Source organism: Erinaceus europaeus, chromosome 12 (assembly GCF_950295315.1).
Source record: "Erinaceus europaeus chromosome 12, mEriEur2.1, whole genome shotgun sequence".
NCBI classification, from domain to species: Eukaryota; Metazoa; Chordata; class Mammalia; order Eulipotyphla; family Erinaceidae; genus Erinaceus; species Erinaceus europaeus.
In genome coordinates this window covers 12610394-12621674 of record NC_080173.1, presented here as the reverse complement: position 1 = coordinate 12621674, position 11281 = coordinate 12610394, and the positions used below count along the sequence as shown (strand labels likewise).

At 50.7% G+C, this 11281-nt stretch overlaps 1 protein-coding gene across 4 annotated transcripts; it reads left to right on the top strand.

The window, feature by feature from the left end:
• Positions 1-597: 597 nt before the first annotated feature.
• WBP2 (WW domain binding protein 2) lies at positions 598-10124 on the top strand. 4 transcript variants are annotated; one of them, XM_007536727.3, is made up of 8 exons: positions 598-849; positions 3369-3477; positions 5846-5981; positions 6940-7032; positions 7669-7803; positions 7927-8049; positions 8831-8907; positions 9005-10124. In XM_007536727.3, the coding sequence occupies exons 1-8, from the start codon at positions 791-793 to the stop codon at positions 9056-9058; spliced, it is 786 nt and encodes a 261-aa protein (XP_007536789.1). In that variant the 5' UTR covers positions 598-790; the 3' UTR covers positions 9059-10124. The 4 variants fall into 4 exon arrangements, with proteins under 4 accessions (XP_007536789.1, XP_016049607.1, XP_060058754.1 ...); XM_060202771.1 differs by lacking the exon at positions 598-849 and adding an exon at positions 1068-1177; XM_060202772.1 differs by lacking the exon at positions 598-849 and adding an exon at positions 1089-1143.
• The last annotated feature ends 1157 nt before the right edge of the window (positions 10125-11281 follow it).

Below are 11281 nucleotides of genomic sequence, written 5' to 3'. Positions count from 1 at the left end.
GTCTGCGTGGCTTTCAGGAAGGCCGAGGGAGCCAGCCCAGTGACAACCCTTATTGGGGACAAAGTTACATCTTAAGTGCTCCATAAAATGTAGGTTGAGTAAAAAAAAAAAAAAAAAAAAAAAAAAAAAAATCAAGTTAATTGGCGTATCGCACCAAAGTAAAAGACTCTGGGGTGGATGGGTGGGGAGAATACAGGTCCAAGAAGAATTCAGACCTAGTGGGGGTTGTATTGTTATATGGGAAACTGGGGAATGTTATGTATTGTACTTACTGTTGATTGTAAAACATTAATTCCCCAATAAAAAAAATAATAATAAAAGAAAAAAAACAAAAAAATTCAAGTCATAGTTCTTATTCTGTGAACGTCAGCTTTCGTCCCCAGGCCTTTACAGCAGTGACATAAGCTGAGTTGTTTATTTGTTGTGCGTGTGTGGGGTGGGGGGAGATGGGGTTTAGCAATTAGTCATGTGAGGTCAATCCAGACCTATGGCTTGGTAGGACTACAAATCCCAGAACACCTCCATCCCTGAGCGGAGAGAATAGTAAGGTGGATGAAGCGTTGCCTTCTGGGAATCGTAGTCTTCAACTTGTTTGTGACGCAGGAGAAACTGAGGGGGAAAGAGAGGACTTAAGTCGGACAACTTGACACTTGGGGATCAAGTGATTGGGCCAGCCTCCGCAGCAGGGCTGTGATTGGCCGACTGTAATACGAACGACGCCACGAGGGGCGGGTCGAAGAGCGGCGCAGGCGCAGTGCGTTGCGAGTCTCGGGACCCTTTTCCAGAGACTATGGCGCTCAACAAGAACCACTCGGAGGGCGGCGGGGTGATCATCAACAACACGGAGAGGTGAGACTCACGTGCCAAGCTCCTGGAGCGCGAAGGGCAGGCTCCAGGGGGCGGGAGGTACGGGCTGTGGGGAATAAACCTGCGAAGAGGGGAGCTGATGGGGGCTGGGGGGTAACGGCTGGGGGCGGGGCTGGAGGAAGGTGGGTGGGCCGGCTTGGACAGATGGACAGATGGACAGATGGCTGCGGGGGTGCTGGAGCCCTTTTCCCAGCGTCGGAAGAGTCTAGGACAGGAGATCATTGCAGTTGGCGGGGGTGTTGACTAACTCACCACGACTCAGGCTCTGGAGGCTTGGTACGGGAATCCTGTGCCCCTGATACTTTTACAGGTGGGGAAACTGAGGCACCGAGGCACTCGCCCGAGATGCCGCCGCGGTCAGCGACGGCGGAGGGAGGGGCTGCGGGGGGGCGCAGCAACCGGCTCTCGGGGTGAGAAGCCGAGGCCCCGAGGTGACCGTCAGGAGTTGCCATTTGTAAGCGGCTCTCTCTCCTGGGAAGGTGCGAGGGGACTGACAGCGCCTCTGGACAGCAGCCCGGGCTGCGGCTGTGCTCACCCCAGCTGGGGGACCCCGGCCCCCGGGGGAGGACGTGGCGGGAGCAGAGCCTGGGGGTGGCGCAGGCCAGGGCTGCTGGGCTCCTCCCTGCGCTGAGTGATGCTTCCCTCTTCTGGCACCGGTTCTCTTTCCTGCCCCCCCACCCCACCCCACCCCACCCCACCCCCCACAAAGTTGTGACATTTGAGATGAGTAAGGAGACACACGGAGCCATGTGAGCTTAAACCTTGTTAGCTCGTAATAAGGGAAAACTCATGACTCCTAGTTTTTATAATCACTCTGTGCAGGCACGCAAGTTCCCAGCCTGGGCATCACTCTTTCTCTCTCTCTCTCTCTCTTTTTTTAATTTAAATTTATTTATTTATTTATTTATTCCTTTTGTTGCCCTTGTTGTTTTGTTGTTGTAGTTATTATTGATGTCATTGTTGTTGGATAGGACAGAGAGAAATGGAGAGAGGAGGGGAAGACAGAGAGGGGGGAAAGAAAGACAGACACCTGCAGACCTGCTTCACCACCTGTGAAGTGACTCCCCTGCAGGTGGGGAGCCGGGGGCTCGAACCGGGATCCTTCCACTGGTCCTTGTGCTTAGCGCCACCTGCGCTTAACCCGCTGCGCTACCGCCCGACTCCCTGGGCATCACTCTTGATATCTTTTCCGTGACATCTCTTGGGACTGTTTTTCTTTCTATCTCAGTAAGGGTTTTTTATTCGTTTTTATATCAGAGCACTGCTCAACTCTTTATGGTGGTGCTGGGAATTAAACCTGGGACCTCTGGAACCTCAGGCATGAGAGGCTTTTCACAGAACCATTATGCTATGTTCTCCAGCCCAAGAATTTTCTTACAGAGACAAGAATGCATTTATGGTAGAATGAGATAGCGTAATTGTGCTGCAGAAAGCCTCATGCCAGAGGCTTCAGAGTCCTAGATTGAAACACCCCCCACACACACACACACACATACACTTCACCACCACCTCTACCATAAATAAATTAGCAGTGCTCAGGTAAAAAAATAAAAAAGAGTGAGGGAGATAGCATAATGCTTATGCAAAGAGACTTTCATGCCTGAGGCTTCAAAGTCCCAGGTTCAGCCCCCTGCCCCACCATAAGCCAGAGCTGAGCAGTGCTCTGGTAATAATAATAATAATAATAATAATGTAATTAATTAAAAGAAAGGGTGGAAAGAAGGGAGAAAGAATCTCACCTGGTGGGTATCCTAATGGACCTTTGGCTCAGTACTGCTAACTAGCTGTGTTTGTGTGTGTGTGTGTGTGTGTGTGTTAGTTTCTTTTAGCTGTGTTAGAAAATATTTTAGCCTCATTCATTTCTGGGGGAAAACATATACTGTAATTGGAGTTGAAATTCACTGCCTAAAATTCAGCGTGTTGGGCTAGCAAAAGTTAGTATGCCTCCTTTGCCTTGTGCATGATTCAGGTCAAGTATGAACGAATCTTCAGTGCTCTGGTGTCTTTTCCCCTCTCACTCTGAAAAAGTCAACCTGAAGTGGTGAAACCCCAGCAACTACAAGTAAATAAAATTGGGTATGTTAAATAATGAACCAGGCACTCTTCACATCATGATCTGTTTTTGTGGGGTTGTGTCTTAAAATGTCGATAGAAAAGAAAAAGAAAAAAAATGTCGATAGATTAGATTTCAAAAATACACCAAGAAAAACAGGACACTTGTTATAAAGACTCAGAAATAGAAAGAAAACTTAGTCCAGTTAACCTGACCTGTTCTTAGGGGTTGTGACATCTCCAGAGACCTGCTCTTCTGCTGCTTGCTTGTAGGCCCAGTAAGTGGAGTCTGGGGAAGTTCTGGAGAACCCCAGCTTGCTGTCCTTGTCCATGGCTATATTAACAGTTTCTTTGTAGCAGTGTTGAAATAGTTGTAAGACAGCAGGCCAAAGAACAGCTTACTTCCATGACTACACTGTTGCATCACACTTTTTCTCTTCTTGTCCCAGCATCCTGATGTCCTATGACCATGTGGAACTTACATTCAATGACATGAAGAATGTGCCAGAGGCTTTCAAAGGGACCAAGAAAGGCACTGTCTACCTTACTCCTTACCGGGTGAGTCGCCTGCTGCCACAGCTGATTTGCAGGCTTGTGGCTTCTAGGGGTGGGAAGATAATTGCCCCCTCTACCACCTTTTTTTTAAATTAGTGATTTAACAGAGTTTTAGGGGTCCCTAGCAAGTGTCACGGCCCAACTAAGCCCACATATTACCATGTGCGAGGACCTGGGTTCAGGCCCCTCCTCCCCACATGCAGAGGGTGATGCTTCACAAACAGCAAAGCAGATCTGTAAGAGTCTCTCTATGTAAAAAATTTTTAAAAAGGAATAAATGGTTTCTGGGAACAATGGATTATAGTGCTAGCACCAAGCCCCAGCAATAACCCTGGTGGCAATTTAAAGAAAAAACTGAGTTTTACAAAGCTATAATAATTTCAGGGTTATAATTTAACCTCCATACATGGTCTGTGTGAGTCACCACCCCACCACCAGAATTCTGTGTCACCACCACCATAGCTTTCACAAAATCTAAGGAACAGTTTGATTACTATTGTTGGTGCAAGTTCATTTGTTTGCGTCATCTTTATTCCACATCACAGGTGATGTCTTAGGTCATCCTCAGCCTTGTGAACTGAGTGACCTCTGAACTTTAGTGAGTGTTAATTTCTCACTCTGTACATTTCTTTGTCACACGCTGCTGGGTTCTAGAACTCGTAGGCTGTTTGTGCAGCTGGACCTCTTGGCATTGAATCCACGCACAGAACTGGCTATAAAGTCTCTCTGTAGGTTCTGGAATGTCTAGGCTCGGAGGGAAGAAGCTGTTATTATTTTCAGTTCTCTAATAAGAGTTACCCCCGAGGCCCTGTACACATCTAGAGTAACAAGTATAAGCAGAAGACAATAACATGACTGTGGCCTCCCAGCTGGGCAGAGAGCCCAGCCAAACCCTGCAGATACCAGACTGCAAAATAGGCCTTGCCAGAGTGTTCCCCATGTAACTCAGATTTCCAGAGGAATACAAGTGGATATTCTTGGAAAAGGGTCACTGCCTGCAGCTGCCCAAGAATTGGATGTGACTTAAAGAGAGGAGCAGAGCTTCTAGGTTCAGTCACCAGAACTTAGCAGAGACAGATGAGTCTCAAAAGCTCATCCCTGTGTTCAGAGTTGGCATCTCTAGTCACAGATTGAAATATTAGGTTTTCCACAGAAGGTTCTCCAAATGTGCCCTGAGAGATGAACAATGGTGGGAGGTGGGGGGGGAGCTAACAGTGGTTATGCAAAAAGACACTCAAGGCTGAGGCTTTGAGATTGCAGGTTGAATCCCCAGCACCACCATAAGCCAGAGCTGAACAGTGTCTCCATGTCTCATTGAATCATATACATATTGTGTGCGTGTGTCTGTCTGTCTGTCTGTCTGTCTGTGTGGGAAGGTTCAGGCAGTGGCCTTGCCCCCTGCATCTGACATCCTGGGATTCCATCATGCCCAGTACATCCTGCTCCTGGGAGCTGTTCTATTGGAGGTTAGGAACAAGCTTGTTTCAAATAACAAAAGCACCTGGCTCCACAGGGTGGAGCAGATGTAGAGAGAGGCAGAGCACAGAGCGGTCAAGCTGTGTGGGTGTCTGTTCATGCTAGACTGTCCCTCCATGAGCACTTTCTGCCTTTCCCCTGCCTCTCCCCTGGCTTCGCAGACCCCTTCATTTGAAACTTTTATTTTTTTTTTTTTTTTTTTACCAGAGCACTGTTCAGCTAGGGTTTATGGTGGTGCAGGGGATCGAACCTGGGATTTTGGAGCCTCAAGCATGAGAGTCTCTTTGCATAACCATTATGCTATTTACCCCATTGCAGACCCCTTCACATACACCACATCTACCACCGCATCACTTCCACTTAGATTCTGGGGCAGGCAGCCTTTCTCGCATACACTATCTGTGAGCTGGACAAGCACATCTAGTCTTTTCAGTCCAGCAGCAGGCAAGACCGTTTGAGTTGTCAGAACAGTCAGGATGTCTTTTTCCTGTTTTTCCAAGCAAAATGTGTGATGGCTATTCTGACAGCACTTTTTAAGACTTTTTTTGTTTGTTTGTTTTGACTTTTTTTGGGGGGGGGGCTCCTGGGGATGGAGCTCAAAATGTCGTACTTGCCAATCATAGGTTCTATAACTGGGCTATATCCCTAAGGCCTTGTAGAAGTACTCTCTGGAGCTGAGGAGATAACAATAGCTATAATACAAAAGACTCTTCATGCCTGAGGCACTACCATAGGCCAGACTTGAGCAGTGCTCTGGTTAAAATAAATAATAGCAACACTTTCCGGTGTTTGGTGCCAAGACGGCTCCGGGACCAGGCTTGAGCTCCCCGCCCTGGCGCTGTGGTGAAGAGACTCCTCGCGCACAGAAAGTCATGTCTTCCCCCTCCTCCTGCAGGTCATCTTTCTGTCCAAGGGGAGGGATGCCATGCAGTCCTTCATGATGCCCTTTTACCTGATGAAGGACTGTGAGATCAAGCAGCCAGTGTTTGGCGCAAACTACATCAAGGGGATGGTGAAGGCTGAAGCAGGAGGTAGGTGACTAGGGGTGCAGGGACACAGGGCTTTGAGAGAGAGACTCCAGGATGCCGGTGACTGCTGCCCTGGAGCCAGACTCTGCACCCCTCATCACAATAACCTATCCTCTTTGGAATCTGGGCTAGCTTCCAAGACGAACACCAGAGTTGCCAGCTGGTCTACAGAGGTGGGCTATTGGTTACCAGTAGCTGGGAGATGCTGGCTTTAACATCATCTTTGCAGAGGATGAAATCACTAAGATGACTGCCAGCCAAGATAAGGAATGCTTGGGGGTGGTGTCGCTTTTTAGGTGCGGAAGGCACTGTAGCAGGTTCACAAACACCAGGGCCTCTGTGCGGTTCATGTCTCCCTTCACACCCAGCCAGGCCAAGCCTTTGGGCAAAGCCAGGCTGGAGAAAATAAGAGAACAAGGGTTTGTCCTCTAGCTCTTTCTGGATAAGAGTTCTGAACTTGAATGCTAAGTTGTTGCTAAGCACTCCTTCCTGCTCTTGAGAAGTGGCTGTATTGGAAGTTTGAGGACAACCTTGTTCCAAGAAAAGTCCTTTACCCCCCCCCCAATTTAAAAAAACAAAAAACTGCTTCAAGGAGTGAAACAGGCAGGTGATCTATGCAGGCGGCAGGCTAGAAGGTGGCGGGGGGGGAGCCTGTGGGGGGGAAATGCCACCCCTTTCCCTACAGACCTTCAGGGTATGGGGTGGGAACTTGGACAGGACACAGCTCTTTTTTTTGTTTCAATTCCATACAGTTCCCACCACCGGAGTTCTGTGTCCCATCCCCTCCATGGGAAGCTTTCCTATTCTTTATCCCTCTGGGAATGTGGGCCAAAATTCTTTATGGGGTGCAGAACGTGGGAGTTCTGACTTCTGTAACCACTTCTCCACTGGACATGGGTGTTGGCAGGTCAGTCCATCCCCCCGGCCTGTTTTCCTTTCCTGAGCTGTGTTTCTTTCTCAGGTGGCTGGGAAGGCTCTGCCTCTTACAAGTTGACCTTCGCAGCGGGGGGCGCCATTGAGTTTGGACAGCGGATGTTACAGGTGGCATCTCAAGGTATCAGGCTCTAAAAACGGGGGCCAGAGACATAGTGACTATGTGTGATATTTTGTGTGTTGATTTGAAATATTTTACTTTTAACTGTTTTCTTAAGCACTCGAGAGGAAAGTCTCAGGGCCCTGGGCTGACTGGGGCTGAGGTCTGGAAAGGAATCCTGTAATTAGCATGCACTCTGTCCTGTCCCCTAAGGCTGGGTTTCCCTCACCTCATACAGGTAGAGGACTCTGACAAAGCTGTCTCTGCTCCAGGACATTTTACTGTGACCTCATAAAAAAACAAAAACCCGACCACCAAGCCACCACTAGACAAGCACTGTCAGTCCCCAAGGGGTGTGGTAGACTTCCTTACCTTCTCCCCAGCTGAGTCCTTGACCCCATTCTGAGCCTTCCTGCTTCTCTCCGTGCTCTCCTCCTTTCTACACTTCACCCCTCGCATAGCCTTGACCCTCCCCCACCCAAGCTCTTCAGCCTACTGTCTCATACCCAGCTGGGAGCAGAGCAGGCTGGAGTAAGGCATGCCTGCTGTGCACAGTCGGGGAACCCGCAGCTCCCTTGCTGGGCGGTGGGGCCACCCTCTGCCCGGCCGCCCCTGTAGGCGATGCTCATTTTTCTCTTCCCCTTGCCCTTCTTGTAGCCTCCCGAGGTGAAGTCCCCAATGGAGCCTATGGGTACTCTTACATGCCCAGCGGGGCCTATGTCTTTCCCCCGCCAGTCGCCAATGGAATGTACCCCTGCCCTCCTGGCTACCCCTATCCACCGCCCCCACCTGGTGAGTGTGTCCTTTGCTGCCCACCCACCCAAGCCAGGGGGTAGGTCTGGTGGTGAAACTGGAGAAACCTAGAAAGGAACCACGCTGGCTGTTCACTGGGTCTCTCGCCTTCTTGCCAAGCAGAGTTCTACCCAGGACCTCCCATGATGGATGGGGCCATGGGCTATGTGCAGCCTCCACCACCACCCTATCCTGGGCCCATGGAGCCCCCAGTCAGTGGTCCTGATGTCCCTTCCACTCCTGCAGGTGAGACCTTGGGCTGTGGGCAGTCTAGGGAGACCTGCTTCCTCCTTTGGTTACAGAGAGCACCTTAGAAAGGAAGCTCTAGGGGTCGGGTGGTAGCGCAGCAGGTTAAGCACACAGGGTATGAAGCACAGGGACTGGCGTAAGGATCCTGGTTCGAGCCCCCGGCAGGGGTGTCGCTCATAAGCAGTGAAGCAGGTCTGCAGGTGTCTGTCTTTCTCTCCCTCTCTGTCTTCCTCTCCTCTCTCCATTTCTCTCTGTCCTATCCAATAATAATGACCTCAATAACAACAACAATAATAACCACAACAGTGCTAAAACAAGGACAACAAAAGGGGGAAAAAATGACCTCCAGGAGCAGTGGATTCATGGTGCAGCAATAACCCTGGAGGCAAAAAGGACAAAAAAAGAGAAAGAAAAAGCTCCAAATGACAAGTAGGAGCCTGGGCTGAACTCGGGGGATCAGCCATGTAGCAGGACAGTGGCAGAGACGGCGCATACTGTCCCTCAGCTGTGCTGGGAACCCTCAGTTTATAACTCAGTTCACCTACAAGCCAGATTGGAACAATCTCCTAGTAGGATTGCCGTGAGGTGTAGAGGGATGCCGGGACAGTGTGGCAGGAAGTAAGGGCTGAGGACGACCTAGTACGGCCTTGTTGGTGGAGCTGGGGCCTAGTGACCCTGAGCAGAAAGGGACCGGGATCACTGAGCTCCTTGCCACTCGGAGGTAAGCTGAAAGGAGGGGACTCCTATCTGGGCTCACTCTGTACATTTGCTCTTGTAGCTGAAGCCAAGGCCGCAGAAGCAGCTGCCAGCGCCTATTATAACCCCGGCAACCCGCATAATGTGTACATGCCTATGGTGAGCAGGGTCGGGGGCCAAGGGCACACAGCCACGGTGTGTGGGGATTTGGAGGCCTTGTTTTGAACTTTCTGACGTGATCTCTTTCTTTCCTCAGAACCAGCCTCCACCGCCTCCCTACTACCCCCCGGAAGACAAGAAGACCCAGTAGACCCCTTGTGCCCCCTGCTTCCCACCTGCCATGGCTCTTCCTTCCCTTTGGGGCTAAGACTGAGGGTGAGGTGTAGGGAGCGCTTGCTCTTCTGCAAGTTTAATGAAAAGCATTTACCAGGAACTATCATGGAGGGAAGAGGAGCCCCTGAATGCAGGGCGGCACCTTCTCACTTCCCAGGCTAGTTCAGAGCCCAGGCTCCCTCACTGTCTGCACTGTCTCTGGAGTGCCCCTGGGGAGCACACGGTAGCACCCTCATTCTTGTTTTGCTTCGGTGGCTTTTGCTCATACAGGGACACTGGCCTCCTCCACCTCTGTCACAGTTCAGCTCCTCAGTTCAGTGGCCACTTAACACTCAGCCCCATGAGGGCCACGCCTGCCCAGTCAACGTGGCTTCCCAAGGATCCCGCCAGGTCCTGCTCATATTCCCCCCCGCTCTTGTCTGCTTCCCGAGGAAGGCCACCTGCCTCTGGACACCCAAGCCCACATTCCATGCCCAGCCAGCCTCCAGCTCGTCTCACTTGCCTGCCCTGCCCCTGCCCATTCTGTTGCTACTGCTCTGTGACTTCACATGAACTGCCAGGAGTGGCGTGGCATCAGGGCCACCATGGCTTGAGCCAGAGCCCTTCTGCCTTCCCTCTAGCATATCTGGAATTTCTTTTCCTTTTCTTTGTTTTAGCTCTTCTCCTTTTGAAGAGCCTTTTTGGACTGGAACTGGGAAATGCATGTCTGTTCTATCATACCATTGGGGGACTGTTGGGTTGACGGCCTCAGACGCCCAGCCCTTGAGGTTCAGCCTGAACCTGTGCCCCTCAGCTTGTCTTCCCTCCAAGCTTGGTGTCTCGTTGATGAGACACCCCCCGCCAATGCACTAAAATTTGTTCTCATTGCTCCTGGACTGGCCCTGAAGCGAGGAGATGGTTATTTAAAGAGAATCCACTATTTATTTGACAAAAAAAAATAAAATAAAATAAAAATCCAGTTAATATATGAATGTGAAATAAACTCTGTTTGCACCTTGATTTGTTTGCTGAAAATGTGAAATAGTAAAAATGAAGTAACTGGACTGGCTTTGTTTCTGTGTGGTGACTGAGGTGAGCTGTGCTGTAGGGAGGGAGGGCTTTCTGTTGCCTGAGTGCCTTGGGGGGATCAGAGGAGACTGATCCCACCTGGTGAGAGTCCCTTTTATTTAATTTTTTATTTTTAACTTCTTTATTGGGGGATTAATGTTTTACAGTCAATAGTAAATACAATACTTTGTACATGCATAACATTTCTCAGTTTTCTACATAACAATACAACCCCCACTAGGTCCTCTGTCATCGTTACCAGGACCTGTACTCTCCCCCCAGCCCCCCACCCACCCCAGAGTCTTTTACTTTGGTGCAATACACCAACTCCCCTTCTTTTCTTGGGACATTTGTTCTCAAGAAGACTGAGGTCGTGTCATCTCTACCCCATGGCATTTGCTCGTTACCTGCCCATCCACTGAGTTCCCCGGGGCCTGGTCAGGTGAGTGTGACACAGCCCTGAGTCCCTTTGTTCCTAGAGGTGTGTGTAGCCCCCGTCCCATTATTGAGCAAGGGGAGTCTGTGCCAAGCCTGCACCTCGCTGGGCCTGGAAGACCCAGGTGTGATGGATATGGGTGTCAGCTCTGAGGCAGCTGAGCGCTGAAGTTTTCCACTTGACTCCTTTCTGGACCACATCGCCCTCTAGGTGCCTGGCAGCTCCATATCCCTCCCACCCTCTGGCTCCGCCCAGGAGCTTCTGGCTCACTCCCTACAAGGGCATTTGAAGGGAGGACCTTCCTGTCTTGTGGGGGCAGGGACCGTTGGTCCTGTCACCTCAGTGGAATGTCACCAGTGGGGTGGAACAGGCTGAGCAGGTTGTGCATTGGACTGCCTTTGGGGAGACACCTCTGGGAGCCCCTCTGTATGTCCTGCCTACCTTCAGGCTATGAGTGAGAACCCATGGGACCGGAAGTCTTTCAGTCCCTAGCCCAACTCACACTAGTAATCTGGGATGGGGTCTCTACCATCAAGCCAATGCCCCCGTGAGCTGGGCCCTCCCCAGGGACTGAGTGGGAAAGTGGGGTGGGGCTGGACCTGCCCACTGAGTCCATCTTCTTCCAGTCCAGCCTGGGAGAGATCCACACAGGGTCCCACTGTGCGCCAAGGAGGTGTGGTCCCCAAGTGGTGAAACGCTGGGCTCACGCTCCCCACC